This window comes from Ochotona curzoniae, unplaced genomic scaffold, assembly GCF_017591425.1.
Source record: "Ochotona curzoniae isolate NIBS_2020 unplaced genomic scaffold, NIBS_Ocur_1.0 contig_291, whole genome shotgun sequence".
Classification (NCBI taxonomy): domain Eukaryota; kingdom Metazoa; phylum Chordata; class Mammalia; order Lagomorpha; family Ochotonidae; genus Ochotona; species Ochotona curzoniae.
This window is the reverse complement of record NW_024465649.1, coordinates 7,096,921-7,119,593: the sequence shown is the minus strand read 5'-3', so window position 1 is coordinate 7,119,593 and position 22,673 is coordinate 7,096,921. Positions and strand designations below refer to the sequence as shown.

Sequence of the window (22,673 nt, the reverse complement as noted above, 5' to 3'; positions counted from 1 at the left end):
TAGAACTTGAGGGCAGGCTCTACCTTTGGTGCCTGCCATAGCGCTAATATGCAAGACAGCACCTTAACATTTCTTAAGGGTCTATTTAGAGACTGCAGGGATCCCAGTCTGGACCCATGCTCTGCCATGCTTACCACCTTCCTTTTCCATTTCTTCATTGAGATGCTGGGCCTCCTCTTGAATGCGTTCCTCCAAGCTCTTCTTTCCTAAACCAAAGTTCCTTAGTGTCATCAGAGCGAATCTTCTCTGATCCTTCCACAGCTGGCCACTGGACATGATCAGTCCTGGGAAGAAGAAAACCAGCATGACGGTATTCTAATTTTAAAGATATCTGACAAATAATACAAGATAGTGTATCTGATGGATGGAAGTACGTGCATTTAACAAGCTGAGGAATTTATGGAGAAATAATCTCAAAACAAGAAAACAAATGCTAACATTTCCTGATTGTGGGTAATCTCAGGTACTTTAACTATTTGTCATGTATTATGGAATTTATTATTCACAGAAATCCTATAAGGCAGTGACAATTATCCTCCTCTCCCATTTTACTGATAGGAAAACCAAGCAACAAGTAAAAGACAAAGCAAACTTTTCTAGGTTATACAGTCTGTAAGCCACTAACCAGATACTCAATTTCAAGGGTGACTGATTCCAAAGGCCACATTTAGAATATGAGTTACATAAATATGTGTATCATGTTATACATTAGGGATGCATCATAGACAAGATAAAGTCTATACTCTTAAGAAACCTAAGAGAGGATTCCAAGATATCTGAGTAGGAAAATGACATGGTAATTTTGATCAGAAGAAGATAAAAAAAGGAAGGCAGAGAAGATGCAGTCCCAGGTTGAGTTTAAGTTAAAACTGTAGTGGAAATTCTACAAAGGGAAAGAATCCCCATAGAGCAGGCTGGGCAATGCAAACACATAACAGCAACTGGGTACACAACCAGAGACTGCTGCAGCCAGGGCCAGAGGAAATGCCGGCTTCTGAAAACAAGGTGAGAACAGTATCTGACAGCCTACACTGGTGTTATATCCAGAAGGAGAACTTGTGGTGGACACAATGGCCTTGAGACTGGTCCAGAGCCTAGAAAGGGGCAATGTAACCTAACCACCTGAGTCCTTTTAGGAAAAGTGCATGTCTTTGCCCCGCTTTTCCCAAGAGGGTACCCACTGACAATGAGGAAAGTGACATCATCTTGAGTTTTGCAGACTACCTTGCCTCAGCAGCATGCATGCATGGCAAGGGGATTTTATCACAGAGAAAAATCTGTTGGCAAGGTACTAGGAGCCCACCTTTTATTATGAGTGGGTACCTTCGCCCCACCCTATCAGAGGCTCCTGGACTCAAACTGTCCAGGTTCAGTATTCACAGGCCAATTCTTCTGGGAAAGTCTACTTTCTTTGTGGACAAGGTAGACTTAGTGGGGATAAGTCTATGTTTTGTATCCCAAAATTCATGGAATCTTAGGTCCTATGACTTTATGAATTTTTGACTGTACTACAGGACATGGACTCTGACTGGGTCTTTGGGAAATCACTGTGTCATCAGACACACAGAGATCCCTAACTGAGATTCATTGCAGAGATTCCAAGCTCATACTGAACATCCACCGATCTTTTTTGTGGCTCATTAGCAAGTATGAGTGACCATTTTACTCATTGAGGGTTAACCCCCAAACATTAATCAACTGAGAAAGAGGTGGTAAGCCTATGATTATATCAACACCTCTCCCCTATTGACAATGAGATCTGACATGCCCAACTTGGGTGAGACTGGAATCTTGCTCCTACCTTGAGCACAGACAAGAACTGGTTCCATCCAGAACATGAATGTGCATATTCATTGAAGCAGCAGACAGCCTACAAAGCCACAGAGACATAGTTCAAAGATTAAAGCATCAGAGGAGAAAACTACAAGCGTATCCATAGATGCCTAAAAAGACAGAAAAACAAGAAAAAAAGGAAGATTATGTGACACTCTAAAAGTTACCCAACAATTCCCCAATAATAGATTGTGAAGACAGATTGAAGAAAAGTCTGAAAAGGAATAGAAAAAAAATAATCCCAGGATTACTTATATACACACAGAAACAAATGAATGAGATAAATACAGAAAAACATGGCTGAAAAATTATGCAAGAAGATTGGGATACTGAAAAGAAATCAATTTGAACTATTAGAAATGAACAATTCAATATGTCGTAGTCAAATGGCTAATGAAACTGCCAACCCAGAATATTGCACCCAGGAAAGTTCTCATTTGTAAATGAAGTCAAAATAAAGACCTTCCAAAACAAACAGAAATGGAATGAATTTTTCATGACCCATACAACCTTACAAATGATACCAAAGGATGTAGTACACCAGAAACAAAGAATGATGTTCACCATATTGAAAGAGAAGATAGAAAATCTCCTAGTAAAAATATAAAGGAAATCCCAAACAAACCATGGGGATATTCATGGAAAAAGTGTGAAGTAGCTGTGATCTAACCTGCACTTTGATTTGGAATGAGGACATCCCCAATTGTGGTATGACCCACCACACCACAGTACTTACCCACTATGTATTGTTATATCAGTCATACCTGGCTCTGAGCTTCACATGTTCACAGATGTTACAGTGAGTGAATGTGGAACTGACGAACTATTTCAAAGAGGAATAGGCAAGCACCTACAAATGGCGCTTTGATAGAGTAATACATTTTCACTCTGATTTTTTTTTACAACTTTAAGTGTATTTAGCAATAATTTTAAAGATTCATGTCAAACTCTCCTAGCAGAGCCTGAAATATTTGACCTATTATGGCAGGTCTTTTCAATAGAGCATAAGGACCAAGAGCAGGTGCAGCAGAAAGCAGCAGGTCCATATCCATTGTCCTAAGGAAAGAGGTTTAGGATGAGAATGTGAGACAGAGGAAGCCACTGACACTCCTCTGCTGTAACTGAGTTAGGTGATACTTCCATCATCAAAGTCATCAGAGGGCACTGTGCAGAGCACATGGTACTTCCTCATATCTCTCTGAGAATTTCACCAAATCCTCTAATTAGTCACTTTCGATTGGAAAATGTCAGTATCTAGCTTCCATTCACAACCAAAATTTGATAATGAGGCTGATTGGTGGGGGAGTTATAAAATTACAGTCACAGAAGCATGTTTAACAGATGACAAGAATATCAAATACCCACCTTACACTGGCCAAAGCCTTACCATATTTCTTGAAGACACGTTCTCGGATAGGGGGCAAGGGGCGGCTCAGAAAGTTTTGGTCCATTTGAACAAGGGCTTCTTTGATTAAGGGCAATCCAGTTATAATCATGATAGGTGAGCCACCCATTTCCAGGCTAATAACATTCCCAAATTTCTTCACCATCTAAAAAATAGTTAAGTAATCACAGTTAAATATATATATATGTATGTCAGATGTCTGTGTCCTAGAATACATGGAGTATGTGTGGCTGAAGGGCTCACAGTGAGGGGAGTGTGTATGTATGCATGCATGCATGTTTCTGTGTCTGCATGCACCTTCCTTTGTCCCTTTGTCTGATGTAAACGATTCTGCTTTCTCCTCTCATCTGAACTCAGATTCAATCCATCGTAAGGTTACAAGTTCCCTTATAAATCACTTCACTCATACATTCAATCAATTTGCATGTACATCTACCATGTGTTCCTAGAATAAGACACAAGTATATGTGACTGTCATTAAAAAAACCAAGCTCTCTAAACTTAAGCATCTTCAAGTCTAATGAAGACAGAGATTACAGCATTTCTGACCTGCCTAGGAGCTGAGATCTGCTCTGTATTGGTAGAAATACAGAGAAATACCGTAGAAAGCACAGGTTTCTTAGCAAACCAGAATTTCTGAGAAAGCAGAAGGCAATGTCTGCTTCTTCAAATTTTCCTGTAAGAATATGTGATGAAGAATAGAAAGTGCACGATAGAGCACGGTCAGGTATGAAGAAAAGCACTGTGGCTCCACGTTATATGAAAATCCTGTCACTGCAGTGTGCTAGGTGTGAGGTCTTGGGAAATTGCTTCAGGTTTTGAGTCTCAGCGCCCAAACTATAAAAGAGAGAAAACAATTCCATCCTTGAAGGGTGCTGTGAAGAATAAAGAGAGTAATAGTACCAAAGACAGCTTGTTATCTACTTCGGGGCACACAACCATCCCGTGAGTCTTTGGGGGAAATGAAGGAGTCTTGTGTACAGATGGATGTCGATGCTTGCTCATGGCAACACAGGACAAGTAGAGTCAGAGAAGGAGCTTTATGGCTGCTCCAACTGTGTTTATGAGGTGCTCAGTTAAGCGTGTTTCACATTTTATCTCATGTCTACTTGCTGGTAATAAGGATATTTCTTGCCTTTCAGAAAGCCAGAAAGGGTTCTAGATGAAGACACATGGTTAAGGTGACAAAGCTATTGGGCATCAGAGGGAATTGTTCAGATGTTACATAAAACCTGAGTATAAAGATGAGAACTTGAGATGGTTCTAGGACCTTGTATGTAATAGGAAACAGGTAGAAGTGAGGAAGGGAATTGGCTGAAGGGGCTGTTTCCACAGCTGTGCCAGATAGTGCAAATATGGTTGGATGACAGTGAGTGGTCACTAATCCAAGTCTTTCACCACGTGTCTTGTGTTTGCCCCGGTGTGTCTAGTTAAGGTATGATATCAGACTGGATGGGCCAAATCTTTCAGGTGCATGTGGTCTCTCCTTCACATCTCATTTCCTAGGCACTCATTGGTTACAGTTCTACTCTTGAAACCTCAGCTCTGCAGCCCTACTCCTACCCATCAAAACATATATAATGGATTCAGTTTCCCTGTATCATCTTGTTCTCAGGGTAAAGATCATGGTTTAACCCCCATACTTTCTATGAGCTTCTAGGCCAGGGTCTCTCATTAAATATCTATTTCTAGCATTGTATGTGCTGTCTTGATAGTTAGACCAGAGATAAATTTCAAGCTCAAGCTACTCTGCCTATAAAATACAAACCTATGCTTTCAAGAAAAAGCAGCCATGAGTCCATACGAATCAAGCAGATTCTTAGATTTCATCCTGCTTAATGCCGTGGTGAACTTTTTCACCCTCACAAGGATTTTTGTACTAAGTTCAAATACTCAGCAAACAAGTTTTTGGGGCAGCTGGAAATCTCAGTCAAAATGAATATCAGCTCTTCCAGCTCTCTATGTAAATCCCTAGTTCAACAGAATTGGATCAAAACGTCTATAGTATCATCACTGTATACACATGGAAAAGTTAAATAGCCTCCCAGTGCTGCAGGTGGTGATGTCTAATGATTCTTAAATGACCCTATCATCGGGCCAACTACTTTACATAGAAAGAATGATCCGGGGGCAACTGAGAAGACTTCATAAGGCAGAGTACACTTTTAAGTGTGTGTCTTTAAATAGGAAAAGAAACTGAAACTGTGGAACACAAAGATTATAACAATAAAATGGTTCAGAAAGCTAAGGCAGGCTTAAAATAAGAAATGAAGAACAAGCAAAAAGCTGGAACCAGTGTAAACAGCAAACAAAAACATCAGGAGACAAGAAAGTTAACACTAGGAATAAAAATTCCAAATATAGGAGCAGACAGTCTAATGGTCAAGACACTGCTTTGAACACCCACATCCTGTATTATATGCCCGAGTTCAAGGTTCAGCTCTGCTTCCAATCTTGTTTTTTGTGTATGCACATTCGAGTGTAAGCATGTGATAGGTCAAAGGGCTGGTTCCCCACCACATGGACGGCAGATTGGATTTCTCCAGCACCTGGCTTGTACCTGGCCTGTCTGAGCTGTTGCTGGAAACTGTGGAGTAAATGAGTGGGTGGAAGGTCTTTCCCTCCTTCATTTCATTTCTCCCACACAAAACAAACACACAAATAGATAAATAAAATTATAACATTCCAGGTGTAATATTTAGTATCAAAAATAAGATGGAGCAAATTAAAGCTTTAGAATAAAGAAAAATCAATGTGAGCTTAATGAAAGAAGAGATTGTCATGAAAAGATTAAAAGTTGATAGAGATTCAACTTATTCTAAATCTCATACTTAAGTGGAATTAGAATGAAGGCACAAGGGGAGGGTCAGGAAAGAGCCTACCATTCACATGCCACGAGCAGCCAGGGGTCTGTTCCCTGCCTCCCCACACACTGTTCTGTCAGGGTGGCTCATCACCAGTACACAAAAGGTACCTACAACCGTGTGTCCAAGATCTTAAATGCCCTCCATCTATATGTTGCAGTTTTAAAAAGTCATCTATTTTTTCAAATGGATAGTCAACTTGAGTGTCTATCATGAAAACTGAAATACAACATAGTGATCATGATACAATAACGATCAACTAGTACTTACTATTTCCCAACTGCAAGAATGTAACCTTATTTTTCTTTTAGATTTATTTATTTTTATTGGAAAGTTAGATATACAGAGAGAAGGAGAGACAGAGAGGAAGGTCTTCCATCGGATGATTTCACTCCCCAAATGAACGCAATGGCTGGTGCTGTGCCGATCTGATGCAAGGAGCCAGGAACTTCCTCCAGGTCTCCCACACGGGTGCAGGGTCCCAACGCTTTGGGCCATCCTTGAATGCTTTCCCAGGCCACAACAGGGAGCTGGATGGGAAGTGGATCCGCAGGGATTAGAACCAGGGCCCATATGGGATCCCAGTACATTCAAGGTGAGGACTTTAGCCACTAGGCCAATGCATGGGGCCCAAAGAATGTAACTTTAATTATAATCAAATTTTCCCATTTAATCTCATTTGTTTTACTCCCATAAGTAAAGATGAAAATCTACATAAAATAAAACATAGTGAAAACTCACTGGACCAAGTCTAAGATATCTTTCATCGCTACTTAGTTTTGTGACATTAGGAAAGTAGTTGACTTCCCAAGTCAGATTCAACTTGATGGTAAAGCAAAAATATTTCAAGCTTCTTTGAAAACCAGAATGAATAAAAGCACTCCAATTTAATCAATTAATTAATTTTCCATTCATTTGAAAAGCAAAGAGACAGAGACATGACAGAGAGAGGAGTACAGAGACCTTCCTTCCATTGTTTTGCTCCCCAACTGTCCACAACAGTTTGTGTTGAGCCAGATCAAAACCTAGGAGACTGAAACTCAATCCAGTTCTCCTGTACATTGAAAAAATGAACATAAAAATGACCTATCTATAGGTATTTGCTATGTATAACAAATACCTAAATGTATATCATATAAGTATTTGATGGATTTGTTTCCAGATGCTTCACTTTCAATCCAGCTCTTTGCTTATAGCCCTTGAAAGCAGTGGAAGGTGGCCCAAGGCCTTTGGACCCTGTCCCTACATGGGAAACTCAGAGGAGCTCCTGGTTCCCAGCTTTGGACCAGCTGAACTCTGCTCCAATAGAGCCACTTGGTGAGTGAGCCAAAAGATGGAAGATTCTCTCTGTCTCTCACTCCTGTTCTCACTGCATAACACTTCAGGTGGAAAAAAATCAGTTTTTTTGTTAAAAATATAATTGTTACAATCCTAATGATAAAAGGTTAAAAGTAAAAGTGCTGTAAATCGTATATTGTGCAAATACTAATTTCAAAAGAGTTGATACAGCTATATTTTATTAGATATTCAGGCAAACAAAAATGACCACAGATAGAATATATAACAATCTTAGATATATACTATGCAGAAAAAAACAGAACTTCCCAACACATGAAGGAAAAGTATTAGAGCTAGGAGAGATGACAAGATGGTGGCATAGGGTAGAAACAGGTTTGGGATGACGATGAATCATTAGACAGGTTGAAGTACAAGGAGCAGATTCCAGTTAAAGATACAGGTCTGGTGGTTGGCTGTGGGGGTTGGGTACCTAGAGTCCCGAGGACAGTGATTCAGGCTCTAGCAGCAGCCAGAGATCTAGTAGTGGCCAGAGCACCTGCAGCAGTCAGGTGGGAGCGGGAATTCACCACGAGCTTGGGGGTTGAATATAGGCTAAGAACTGCCTATCCTGCCAATTTGATCCAACAACAAGTAGAGAATGAGCAAACGACTCCAAGAGGTGGTTCAAGGGCAGAGTGGATCACACAACACAAACTTTCAGTAGTGCCAGATCGGGTGCCATCTTGTGTAGTTGGCAGAGTGCACAGACATGAAGGGATGACTTTCAGTGGGTTTGTTTCTAGCTAATCACACTGAGCTGACCCCAAGGGGAAAGTAACACCGACTTCACATCCTGCAGAGTCTGTGTGGTCTCAGGATCTGACAGCCAGCAGCCCTGGTTCTCCATCAGTGCCCTGCGACATGCCATCTTGCACAGAGGGTCAAGGGTTGAGAGGACAGGATGAACAGCAGTAAACTGCACATGCACTAAATCAGTAGGCCTCAGGCACCATTTTCATGGAACCAGACAATGTAGGACTGGAGAGACAACAGCTGATCTAGGCAAGCACTGAACTGAAAGCAAAATTACTTCCAGCTTAGTGCACTGCACACGTCCCTCAGAGAAAACAGTTCTGTCGTGGTACCCAAAATAGCTCAAGGTAGCCCTCAGACTTAACGGCTAGCAAGTGTCAACAATACCAGCGCCGATGATAACACAATTATTTAGGACAACTGGTGTTTTCCTAATATGGGATACTGCTTGAAAATAAAATCAACTTGTAGACTGGTGGGTAACACATCTTAGAAACCTGCCCTAACGAGAAGAATCTGCCAATTAGGATTGCAATGACCAAAGGTAAAAAAAGAGACAGAGGCACTATGAATATTAGTGAAGACTCTCTGGCAAAGGAGCAAAAGCCTCTACCCCTCCCAAAATAAACTGAGGAAGACACTGAGAAAATGGGGAAACAGAAAACTCATAAAGTTCTGAACAACAATGATAAGCACATACAGGAGTTCAATGAATTTAAGGAATATGTCACACAGGAAATAGCAGCAATAAATCAAATCAAAGCTGATATATTAGAAATTAAGAACACAGTGGAGCAAATAAAAAATACAGTGGAAAGTCTCAAAAGTAGAATGAATGAAGCATAAGAAAGAATCTCAGAATTGGAAGATATTTCGTGTCACAACGGGGAAACAAAAAAAGAGTTGGAAACAGAGCAGGCTCAAAGCTAAATGTGTTCAAGGACCCGGCATGAAGACCTAGTGAATAAAGTCATCATCTTGAATGTGCTGGGATCCCATACGGATGCTGGTTCTAAAGCAGCTCTACTTCCTATCCAGTTTCCTGCTTGTGGCCTGGGAAAGTGGTTGAGGACAGCAAAGCGTTGGGACCCTGCACCCACGTGGGAGACCTGGAGGAAGTTCCTGGCTCCTTGCTTTGGATCAGCTCAGCTCCAGCCATTGTGGTCACTTGGGGAGTGAATCATCAGACGGAAGATCTTCCTCTCTGTTTCTTCTTTTCTCTGTATATTTGACTTTGCAATAAAATTAAAAAATCTTTTTAAAAAAGTGTTCAGGAATTAAAACACATTTAAAAGGCCAAATGTAAGAATTATAGGAGTTCCAGAAAGTGCAGAAAGAGAAACTGGAATTAAATGTGTATTCACTGAAATAATAAACATAAACTTCTTTAATATGGAGAAAGGATTGGAAAAACAATATCCAGGAGGGGAAAAGAACTCCCAAAAGAGTTGATAAAAAGTGATCTTCACCATGACACATGATCATCAAGTTCTATTCCATTGAACATAAGGAAAAGATCCTTAAATGTGCTTGTTAAAAACATCAAGTGATCTATAGAGGAACCACAATCAAACTCACAGCTAACCTCTCAGACGAAACTCTACAGGCCAGAAGGAAATGGGGTGACATATTCCAAGTTCTAAAAGGGAAAAACTTTCAGCCCAGAATAATGTGCCCAGTAAAGCTTTCTTTTATCTTTGAAAATAAAATAAAATTCTTCCACAGTAAAGAAAAACATGAAGAATTTAACTCTTCTAAACCTGCCCTACAAATGTTACTCAAAAGATGTTCTCTTGGGAGGGAAAACAAAAAGCAACTACCCAAACCAAAGATAAACATGGAGAGCATCCCAATAAAAGGCCAATAAAAGTTTCAATCAAAGAACAACCCATTGCTAAAATGACAGGACCAAACTGCTACCTATCCATATTAACACTGAATTAAATGATTAACTCATCAATGAAACGCCATGGATTAGAGGGCTGGATCAAAAAGCAAAACCCATCTATTTATCGTTTGCTTAGAGGAGACGCATCTCACCAACAAAGATCAGAGGAAACTGAAAATGAAAGGATAGAAAAAGATATTTCAAGCTAATGGGAAAACTATCAGAACTAAAGTGAGAAAAAGACCAATACAAGTGTATCGGGAAATGTAAACAAACTCTTTGGACCACTGATAGACTCTTCAGATACAAAGCTGACAATTATACAGAGATAACTACCGTTATGAGATCTAATTGCTATTTATGGAACACTCCACTCAAGCAACAGAAGAATACACATTTTTTAAAAAAAGCAGGCATGGTACATTTATCAAGATAGAGTATATTTTGCATCATTAGATAAGCTTTATAATTTAAAAGAATTGAAATTATTTAGAGCATGCTCTCTGAACACCCTGTAATCAAACTGGAGTTCATTAGGTGCAGGATATAAAGAAAATTTCCAAACGAAGTCAACAAGTTGCTAAAACAGAGCCCAGAGTTAGAATTCTGTGGCTAATCCTGCCACTCAGTGCTTCCAATTTCATGGTTCTCCTGAAGAGAGATAGAGCCTTGTCTATGTGTTTCTAAGAACACAGGTGTATACTTGAAAAAATTTTAAAGAAAATAATAATTTTATTTATTTCATTTCATTTGAAAGGTAGATAGACAATTCATACTCTCATATACCTGCAATAGCCAGGACAAGATCAGACGGAAACTCAGGAACCCACACCGTGTGGGTGGCAGGGACCTGGGCACTTGAGCCTTCACCTGCTTCCTGTGGCGTGTGCTAGAAGGAAATTGAGGTGCCAGGTACTCTGTCATGGTAGGTGTATGCCCTAAGCCATGTCTCACTGGTTGTGCCAAGTGTCTGTCCTATGGGGATGTTAAAAGCACTCCAGGCATAAGTATGGAAAAAAGAAAAAAAAAAAAAAAAACCTAAAAATTCTTGCACACAACGATACGCCATATTAATGCTGAACATTTTATTTCATCTTCATAACACTTGTCAGTGTTGTTGCTCAGCCTCATCACCTGTGTTGAGCAATAAGGAAATGAGCTAAGAATTCTTGAGAAAGTTATGTCTGCGAGAACTTTAAAGCTTTCTAGGATATAAGGAAGGGCTAGAACCGGGTCAAAAAGTATCTTCAGGACTACTGATTAAGAGTTGATACCCTGTTTTTTTTTTTTTTTTAGGGGCTGGTCTGGGAGGCATGGGAGGAACTAAGAAGGTGTAAGCAGAGGAAGGAAGGAAACCATCACTTCAGTGAGTGTTCTACATCCAGAGCAGGCAGGTGGAGGGTGAGGGGATCCCTGTGGTGCCCAGGCTTTAGGTGGCAGCGTCATGAATTTTATGTATGGCAGAAGGAAAAATACAGCATTTTTAAAAGATTTCACACAAAAGAGGACAAGAGGATCACGATATTAAAAAAAAAAAAAAATGTGTTCCGATAATGTTTAACAAGATAATACAAAATTAGACAAGTCCAGGAGCAGTAACATACCACCAGCACACTTAAACCTTGAAAACCTAGCTACAGTCCACCCCTAAACAATCGCGGGTGGGGTCAGACAGTTAAAGAAAACTGCTGTGGAAGCTGATTTACCCCACTGATTTAGACTGGCCTCTGAGCAACGTGTCCTCCCGCACTGCTCCCTGGAAGATTCCTGGTCCTGCACAGCAGGGTTAGGAACCCAATCAGCCGCACCATCGCCCACTCCTACCTTCTCAACCGCTTCCAGCATCTGCTCCAATTTGAAACTGAAAAGGTTACCAACAAAGGGCAGGCGCCTTGGACCAGGCGGGTAGTTCTTGGGACGCCGCTTTTTGAGGAAGTCGGCAACGAACAGGAAGGCGATGATCCCCAGCAGCAGGGTCCTGGGATGGAGCCCTGCCCAGAGGGCGGACACCAGGGATCCCAACATGGAGAGCATGGCTCTGTGGTCCTCCGGTTCTGGGGCTGGCTGAGCAGGAAACAGTCTCCGTCAGTCCCTGACACTTCTTCGGCCACGCCCCACCTGCTCTGACTTAGCTCACCCTCCGACAAGCTCCTCCCCCGACTGTCTCCAAGGCCGCAGTGCAGGGCCAGGTCTGTGTGTCTGCACCTCAGCGCCCAGGCCCTGGGGACGCCCCGCCCCAGCCAGCGTCTCTCCTCCCAGTCGCATAGTTCCGCCCTCCTTTTGTCCCACCCCCGGCCAGGCTGGCCACAGTGCAGAGGCTGGACTGCTGGGGAATGCTGTCTGACCACAGAAAAGGGCCCAAGCGGTTTTTGTTTCGTTTTATTCTAGAATCAGAACTCCTGTCTTAGTCAGGTGCATTTGGATTCCAGGGTTTGTTGGGGCTCCTGGGTGTAGCTTCCCTCAGGGCGTGGCACTGTGCCTGGTAATGGAAAGGACAGCACCGCATGTTTCCTGGGAATCTACCATGTTACCAGGCAGCACTGGCACGGCTTCCCACATACTATTTGCTTCTGATAAAATTATGTAAGAGATGCTCTTGATAGTGCTGCCAACATAGATCAAATACAAAGTACAGGCTGAAAGGCTTTGGATCCACAGGTCGAAACACAGCCATAGAACACACTGCAGGTGAAAGTGTTCTGAAAATAAAAAAAGTATTACATCAAAATTTTCAGCATCAGTGTTGTTCATGATAGGGTCTCAATTAACATTTGTTGAGGCATCTGTGACCCTCTACTTTTACTTGAATTCCCTGTTGTTACAGAAGCCCCCAAAACTAGTTGTAGGAATTGTCACCTAACCCCTACCTGCAAACTGGATCACCTCACCCTTTGACATCAGACCAGTTTTATTGACACCAAAGTGAATGAAGAATGTAGCAGTATATTTTGCAATGCACACAGCAAGGAGTTGCACAGGTGTCCTTTCAATTCCCCCATTCCCCAAGAGACTGGAAACTGAATCTCAAAGATGAAAGTGGGGCAATGGTGACCAGTCCATGAGCAGCTCCTGGGTGGGCCCCTGTTGGCCCCCCAGTGCTCCTGGCCTTCTTTAGATTGGTCAGCTATGGAGGCTGGTGTGTTCTTCTGAAGATGCTGTGCTGGCTAAGTGGCCTCCAAGCCTTCTGAAGACTAATGGCTTATGGCTCTGTTTGACCAGGGCTTAAAGCATTTGCAAAACATGTCCAAGAAGATTAGTGGTAGGATGTGGACCATAGAGTTGACAATAGAATTCCAAGTCTGACAATCCAGAGTCCCACAGAGCCAGCCTGAGCTTTGCATGATTCCTGGACTTGAGTTCATCTTAGGAGCTGCCTTGTAATTACCGCAGTGCAGACTCAGGAACTTCAAGCCAACGATGAGAGACGGAGGTTGAACAAGTCTACGTGGAAGACATTAGCTATGGGTGTTCACTACCGGAAACCTGCTCCGGCTGACTTGAGAGCTTGCATACTCACTCAGCAAAGGATGCATGGATCAGCAAGAAGACAAGAAGAGGAACAGGAGGCATGAACCACTACGGTGTGATGCTCATAACAGACAACTCAGAATAGTTGCCTTCTTTATTTATATACAAATCATCACAAGCCTTTGCACAACATTCAATTGTTTCATTTTTTACTTCATTATAAACAAATGATTACAAAAACAATCCTAAATTCATTATCATTATTTTACTTCAGAGAAAATATTTTCAGCAAGCTATTACTCATTCAAACCTCCAGTGACCTGGCTGAAGCCAGGAACTCTACAGTTGGAAGCACATGCGGTTACATAGTGACAGGTGGTTTACTTAAATCCAAAAATCAATTTTCACTAAACCTCAACTAATATTACTTAAATTATCAAGAGTACAGAATTAAAAGGAAAGCTCATAAATGAAAGGAATTTATAAAGGCATATATGTTTGATTCTTAATTAAATCTTATAATCAATCATGCATTAATTACCATCACCTTCACCTAGTGCTGAGTCAACTGTTTTTTTGTTCTTTTGTTAAAGGGCAGCAAAAGGCACCAGGGCAACTCAGCCAGTTTACAGAGAGAGGGCCTTTACAAGAAACTTCTTTTTTATCTTTACAAACTGTTTTATTTCCCTAAATATGAGTGCCAATATAAGGTAGAAGTTTTAAGCCATTTTTTTTGGGGGGGGGGGCTCACAATATTTTGTTTCCCTTAGAAGATGCCCCATATACTTTCTGCTTTCCATAGTAAGAAACCAAAATGCATCATTTCATGTGTTGTAACAGTTTGAGGCTCCATGGCAAACAAACTCTTTGTATGTCTATGATTGTCATGTGTTCCAAGATATTATCAAGCCATTTCTTAAGGAAAACATTACTTACATAAGGGCAAGCTTCAGGACAAAGTCAGCATGTAACAGGATGTTTGGAGACATTGTGGGCTCAATTATACTATTTTATGACTTTAGCTTACCTCACTGAAGACACTTTTATCATAACATGATCGATCAGTTTGAGGTGTTATACCAGTTACAGGAATCATTTCACATTTGCAGAAAAACTACAGCAACACCCTCAGGAGAACTTTATGAAACATCAGAGAGGTGATTGAGTATCCATACAATGCGGTGAGGCAGCAAAGAGGTGACCAGATGCTGGGTCTCCTCCCACAGATTCCTCTACTACCCCAAGGGGGAGCAGGTGAGTCTGCTGCCGGCCACTCAGCCTCCCATCACGTGAGAGATACAAGTGGCAAGGGTTTTGTCTAAGCAGTTCTGATTTATTTGAGAAATATAAACTCTTATATAGGAACAGTGTGCAGCCTCAGACAGAAAATTCCAGGAGTTCCAGAGGAGGAATACTAGGGGCCAGTCGTAACTAAGATCAGGAATGTATACCTCCCATAGGCTGGTGGGGTGACAGAAATGGCCCTGGGAAATCAGTCTTTCTTTAAAACAACTTGATCCCCACTGTGGTTCATGCCTAGGGTTCTGCCCTTGGCTGCCATCTTGTTCGTCAGGTGTAACACAGTGAACTTGATTGTTGGTCACCATCTTGTTGGATCAGTGACCTATTCGTTCTTGAGCCCCACAACTTGAGACATTCTGCTGGACCTTGCTAATTGAGGAGCGGTGCTAATCACATCCCTACTCCATCAGTCCCAACTGCATGGCTTCCCACAGTGCAACTTCATCGCAAGTCACCCTCTAAAATGTGTGTTAGTCCTCATCTTCCCACTTTCCACACTGCCCTGTGGTGTGTTCCTGTGTCTCCCCATTTCTGTGATATTCAACATATCAAGGTACTTCCGGAATAATATACAATGCACTCACATACTCAACAAAGAGAAGCATATTTTGCTTATAACATTTTATTTAAAAGGTATGAAAGAGATTTAAAGTCTCTGTACTCTTTCCAAAATCCAAACAGATATTAGGATGCTTCCAAACTTTCTGGAGAATTAGAATTTTTAAAAAAGATTTATTTATTGTTTTTGAAAAGGCAGGTATACAGAGAGGAGGAGAGATAAAAAGGAAGATCTTCTGTCTGATGATTGATTCCCCAAGTGACCACAATGGTTGGAGCTGAGCCAATCAGAAGCCAGGAGCCAGGAGCTTTTTCCAGGTCTCCCACGTGGGTGCAGGATCCCAATGCTTTGGGCCATCCTCAACTGCTTTCCCAGGCCGCAAGCAGGGAGCTGGATGGGAAGCGGGGCCATTAGAACCGACTCCCGTATGGAATCCCGGTGCATTCAAGGTGAGGACTTTAATCACTATGCTGTCATCCTGGGCCCAAGAATTAGAATTTGAAGGTAATTCACCTTGATGTAAATGCTATAGAAATTTATGTGTGTCAGGGGACTTCAAAAATTTCATGCCAAGTCCATTCTTGGAACATATTAGCTAGAATAGTTAGGCTGGATCCCAGCTGAAGACTATGGTATCTCCTGAGAGGAAAAGGCGGCCAGCATTTTACATGGCCTCTCCTCATAACTCTGTGCTATACAAACTGTATTCATGACAAGTCTGGCTGAGACTATGCTGGGTAAGGGCCCAGGACTCTCTGATATGTGTGAGATCTGGGTCTATGAGTGGACCTGATGGGAGAACCTGGAGAACTTCCTTGTTAGGCTGCCCCTTCTGCTAGTGGGCATGTGAGCCAGTGTTGTTCATTGGCCAAGACAGGCAAGGCAGCTCCACTTGTCAGCAAATGTGTTCTATGGGAGGGGATTGGACCAGGAAGGGCCGGGCCAAACTGTAGCACACTGGCACGTGCAAGAACCAAGATAGAATACATACAGACCGTGCTAGGCTAGAGTATCATACCTACCAGTTTGCATTGAGTCCAGGGATGGGGGCAGATGGCAGGGTTAAGCTGGAGTACCCATTGGTGTATATCAGGAAGGGGGTTGGGCCAGACCAGATCGGGCTGCTACATCTGATGACAGAGGCTAAGACTGGGGATGTGTTGTATCAGACTGGATCCCCCAGCATGGATTCACCAGCATGCACAAGATCTGTGCTGGGAACAAGTCTGGTTGGAGAACAAAGTGGACACCCTCTCTGGGCTGTGGGTCTTCCTGGTGAACACAAGAGCAGTGAACCTTGACATGGTGTGGATTGGCTCTGGGGTGTGCCAGGCTTGGCTAGGCTCCAGGACCCACTGATGTTCACAAGAGCCAGAGTGCTGAAGGACAGGCTAAGGGTAGGTCTCCACACCTGCTGAACCATGTGAGAGCTTGGTCTAGAGGTGGACTAGGAAGACCTGGGTTGTAGGACCCAACAAAAAGAGCCAGAATGGATGTGGGCTGGTCACAGAAGGCCAGGAGAAAAGTTGGGCCAAGGCAGGGTGGGCCAAAAATCCACTGGTGTATATGAGATCTGTCACTGGGAGCTTGGGGAAATCCTCTCTCAAGGCTTAGTCCTTCCATGTGAGTACAAGAACCAAGGCTGCGAGCATCCTGGACCAAATCAACTTATAGTACTGACTGGCATATGTGTGGGTAAGATGTGGGGCTGGGCCAGGCTGCGTCAGGTCATAGCACCATTAGCAGATGTGAGAATCAGGATTGAGTGGGATGTGGGACAGACTGGGACAGACTGGATCAGTCTGCTGCATATATCACCATGCACAGGAACTGGTGTATAGGGTTGCCTGGTGTGGGTCATTAGGGTTCACTCTGACTAACCTTCAGGTCCTGCTGAGTGTATGGTGGGTAGGTTTAGGCTGGGCCACAGCATCCATTGGTTTGCATATGAGATACGACTGGGGAAAGAACTGTTCGGGTGACTACAACCTCAATGTGTGTGTAGGACGATGTGGATAATGAACTGAGCCAGACCCTGCACTGATTGGCACATACAAAAGTCAGGTTTGGGGAACATCCCTTCAAAAAAGCTGGATCCCTGGACCCAGAACTCCAATGATAGCAAAAATACAGGAGTGCATGTATGTGAGCTGCATCTCCATGGTTGCTGGAGCCTGTGTGGTGTACAGCATGTCCTAATGCTCGTGGAGGACATGGCTTCTAGTACAATGCAGGGCAGACAAAGTAGATAGCTCTCCCTGACTAAGGTTTGACAATGAGCATCTGGGTGAATTGAAACCCTGAGGTGAACCATGTTGGCAAATAGATCTTGGAAGGATTTTCTCAACCATGGAGCAATGAAAGCACCAGTATCTCAGAACTATCAAAACCTCTCAAGCAGTACCCTGGGGATGACATGGGTGGCCATCCTGCATCCCAAGATTCTGAAGCACTTGGGCTGCTGGAAGGGTCCCCTTCCTCCTCTGTCCCTACTTTCCCCAGATACAGGAAGAAAAAATGAGATAGGAAGCAGTAGTCTGACCCACTCTCCCCCAGTCCTCCACCCTCCCTATCCTAATCAATGATCTACATAGCCATACATGCCTCTAAACTATGCAAATATAATAAAAAATGAATTATGATTAAGAAAAAAATCAGTGATGGGAATCATGTTATTTTACGCAACAAGGAACAACCCTAAGAACATTGTGCTGGGCTAAATCGTGAGACAGAGAGACAGATGTGAGCCTGTGTGAGTGTCAGAGAAGAGAAAGGAATGCAATCTTCTTAGGGTTAAAGGGCCTGGACAATATGGACACTGATTTAGTGTGGGACAAGGAGCTGTGGAGTCCCAACACCCAAGCATGTGCGCCAGACAAACCCTGTCACCTCCTGATCCATCAGTAATGAAGGCTTAGAGCTCTTCACACAGCCAATCTCACTTTGTAGTCCTTCCCAGAACATGCTGGGCATAGTCATAAATAGTCATAATTGCATCATTCTGCATAGTGCATTGTATCTTCACATCTGAATATGACACTATTACACAGTTACTAACATTGCCTTAAATGAAAAACTATAAGACAGAACCAACAATGGGAAGAAAAATAGACATTTCTTGCCACAATGTAGAAACAAACAAAGACTCAAGCCAAGAAAATATTCAAGAATTAATAGACACTATTACACAGCCAAATTTAAGAGTCATGGGAGTTCCGGAAGACAGAAAAATAGAAGCTGGGTTTAAAGATGTGCTCAATGAATCATTAAATAAAAATTATCCTACTATGGAGTAAGATTTAGGAAACAGCATACAGGAGGGACAGAGAACTCCATTAGGATTGATAAAAGTGATCATAGCCATGACACCTGGAATGAAGCTCTCTTCAGTGGAACATAAGGAAAGATCCTGAAATATATGCATGAGGAAAAATCAGCTAGCATTTAGAGAAACCTCAACCAGACTTAAAGCTGACTTTTGAGAGAAACCTCTCCAAGCCAGAAGTGACATGGAGTGACATATTCCAGATTTTAAAAGGGCAAAAATATCAACCCAGAATAACGTACCCAACAAAATTCTCCTTTGTCTTAGAAAAAGAGACAAAATCCTTCCGCAGTAAAGAAAAGATCAAAGAATTATGGCTCTTCCATTTCTGCCTTACAAATGATACTTCAAGATGTTCTCTTGACACAGAAAAGAAATAACACCCACCAAAACCAGAGGCAAATGTGAAGAACATCCCAGTAAAACGACAACAGAAGACTAATTCAAGCAATGAACAACCCATTCCTAAAATGACAGGACTGAATTACCACCTATTCACATTAATCTGACTGTAAATGGCGTAAATCCATCAATCAAATGTCATAGGTGAGTGGACTGCATCAAGAAGTGAAACCCACTTATCTGTTGCCTACAAAAGACACATCTCACCAACAAGATCAGCAGGAACGATCTCATGGATTTTGATGTTTTTGTTTTTATTTTCATTTCTTCGAAACAGTTTCTTTTTTCTCATGTTAAATTCTTCACTGAATCGTATGTCATACAATAGAATCATTTTCTTCAAGAAGGTTCTTGATGTTCTTTTTCACTTCCTCAGTGAAACAGTACTGAAGCAGTATGTTATTTAGACTCGCGGCATTATAAATTTCTATTTTTCTTCCCGACTCAGATTTAAAGGGCATCAGCGGTATTAGCTCAGTCATAGGAAAAGAAGAAATGTGCGTCTTTGATGTCATGAGTCACTGAGTGATGTAGAGAGGTGTCTGCTATTCGCATTCCGCAGATATTGTATGCCTACCGCGTGGCAAGTCCCACGTGCTCCAAGAAGTCACAACAGTGAGCAATCATTTAATTTGTGCAGTAAAGGAAGACCACATGTAATGGCACGCATTATAAAGCATTGGTTTTGTGTTCAGCTATCTAGTATGGTAAAATATGCTTCAGGGAAAGCGCTTTTGCTACGTTTTCTTTCTGTTCTCCTGTGAGGATGTTTGTAGGACAAAGTCATAAATGTAGAATGTTGGGTGGCAGGGCATGTTCATTTAAACACTGATAGATGGGGCTTGATTCCCCCCACGGCTCTCTGCCACCTGTGTGCAGGAACAGCTGCCCCTGCTCGGCACGCCAGCCCCAAGCTTGTGCCAACTCGCCTTCAGTGAAGAACGGTGACAGTGGAATTGAATAGTGCTGCTTGTACTTTCTCATGGTGTTCCTGTAAATCTCAAAAGTGATGCTGTGTCTCTTTTTCCAGCCACTGATTTTATTTTCTTTGAAAATGCTTTCCTTTTGGGTGGGTTGATTTTATTAACTTGTAAGAATCATCAAGAATGAGTGACCTTGTTACAAGCTGACAGGAAAATATTTGTTGTGAAAAATACCTCTTCATGGATTTAATGTTTTTGCACCAAAATAACACAACTTGTAATTGAAGTTTTCTGTGAAGTCTTTGAAGTAGCTGCATGCTAAGAGAATTAGGTATTTATCCGACATACGTATTGTTAATTTCTCCCTTCCCCCACCCTCCAGTCTTCCCAATCTTCTATGCTTTGATTATCCTATTTCTAGCACATAGAAATGCTTGTTCTTTTTTTTTCAAGATTTATTGGAAATGCAGACATACAGAGAGGAGCAGAGACAGAGAGGAAGATCTTCCATCCAATGGTTCACTCGCCAAGCAGCCACAACGGCTGGAGCTGAACCAATCTGAAACCAGGAGCCAGAGCTTCTTCCAGATTTCCCATGAGGGAGCAGGGTCCCAAGACTGTGAGCCGTTCTCTACTGCCTTCCTAGGTCACAAGCAGGGAGCTAGATGGGCAGCGTGGCTGCTGGGATTAGAACCAGCGCTCATATGGGATCCCAGAGCATTCAAGGTGAGGACTGTAGCTGCTAGGCTATTGTGCCAGGCATGAAATGCTTGTTTTTTGGAAAAAAAATTATTATTAAAATTATCACCTTTTTGGTTTTTCAGGACATCAGTTCTTTTCACCAGGCTTAGGAATATCATCTTTATGGCAGTACTGTACTTTCCTCATATTTTGTTTGAATTCCTTTGTAGTTTACTTTTTAGTTTAATGCGTTTGACACATCTGACACTTAGTTTGCTCTGAAAAGTCTCTCCTACTCTCCCTGTCATCTATGTGTCATCTACTAAATCTGTCTGTTTTATCTATCTGTCTATCTATCTATCTATCTATCTATCTATCTATCTATCTATCTGCCAGCTGTCAATCCACCTTCTATCTGTCCATCCACCATCTACTGTCTCTCTAGTCAATACTCTTTGGACCTTCTGATTCTAATCCTTGTGTGGGCCTATGTGCTAATAAGAATCTTCTATTTATTTATTTAAAAAAGTTTTTTAAAAATTTTAATTACAAAGTCAGATATACAGAGAGAAGGAGAGACAGAGAGGAAGATCTCCCGTCCGATGACTCACTCCTCAAGTGAACGCAACGGCTGGTGCTGTGCCGATCTGATGCCATGATCCCGGAGCTCTTCCAAGTCTCCCACACGGGAGCACAGTCACAAGGTTCTCGGTTGTCCTCGACTGCTTCCCCAGGCCACAAGCAGGGAGCTGGATGGGAAGTGGAGCTGCTGGGATTAGAACCAGTGCCCATATGGGATCCCAGTGCGTTCAAGGCGAGGACTTTTGCCACTAGGCCATGGCGCCGGGACCCAGAACCTTCTATGTAAAACTAGAGTTCAATTATTTACTTTAGTACACTGGAACTTTAATCACCTCATGTTTTGCAAATTTCCTTTGCGTTATGTTTTCTCAGCTATCCTTTGTGTTTCCATTTCTGTTATAAACTTGGGCAGGATTGGATCTAGTCCACTTCGGAAGTGGACTTCACAGTCCTTTCACATCCCAAGGGAGAGAAATCCAGCCTTCTGCTTTCTCAGGCTACAAACGTTTGCAATAGCTTTGTTTCCTTCCCTTCCAACTTCAGAGGTTAGCATGACCCCAAGTGCTTGTTGCAGCCTGTTCTGCTGACACTCCTTCAGAACAGGTTCTCATCTCTAGCCTGTGTTTCTGCTAAGGTCTGTTCTTCCCTCCTCTGTGATAGTGTTGTAAACATTCATGAGAAACATACTGTGGTAACTCCTGGAAAACGACATCAGATGGTACCATTCAACTACTCGAAGAGCTGTCTTTCCATCACGCTTCCCATCTTACAGAAAGAGCCAAGTCCTCCTGACGCCCCTCACGTGCCGCCAAGGTCTGCAGCCGCCATTTCTTAGACATCCTTCCCAGTCCACGGGGGTTACTCCTTCACGTGCCAGGAAGGCGCTTCACCTCCGGCTTCTGGACTTGCTCTTTTCTGCTTGGAGAACTCTCCTGCGAGACATCCGCACAGCTCAATCATTCACATCACTAACATCTTTACCACAATAAATAATGATCATTCACATTAAACAGCATGAAAGCCGTTCTGGTTTCTGCTCAGAAACTATGTTAGTAAGCATTTCTTTGGTCATCATGTGTAAAGCTACACCTCTAACCTTCTGCTTTATACGTTCTTAACAGCATGGCTACTCGATTGTGCGTCTGTTTTTTCATTCTTATCACCGGGGATTGTCACACGGTAGACTTGCAATACATACTTGATGCTTTCTCAGATACAAAAAGTTGATCAATCAATCAACAAATAACTAGGAAGACAAATTCACACTCTAAGTAGGAAATAAAGCAATATGAACGAGACGTTAGGAATGTTAAGTCCTTTTTACAATAATAAATATTTTCGATTTCATAA

The 22,673-nt window shown here is 42.2% G+C and overlaps 1 protein-coding gene across 5 annotated transcripts in view; it reads right to left on the bottom strand.

Annotated features, from left to right (window-relative positions):
* The window catches only part of LOC121155240 (cytochrome P450 2J1-like), a 37,860-nt gene extending 25,573 nt beyond the window's left edge, over positions 1 to 12,287 (bottom strand). For all 5 annotated transcript variants that reach the window (XM_040978460.1, XM_040978457.1, XM_040978458.1 and 2 more), the window contains exons 1-3: positions 11,906 to 12,287; positions 3,221 to 3,383; positions 135 to 284 (exon numbers count right to left, since the gene is read on the bottom strand). In XM_040978460.1, coding sequence (XP_040834394.1) covers positions 135 to 284; positions 3,221 to 3,383; positions 11,906 to 12,115 — 523 coding nt within the window. In that variant the 5' untranslated portion in view covers positions 12,116 to 12,287. The remainder of the gene's footprint in view (positions 1 to 134; positions 285 to 3,220; positions 3,384 to 11,905) is intronic.
* Positions 12,288 to 22,673: the final 10,386 nt, after the last annotated feature.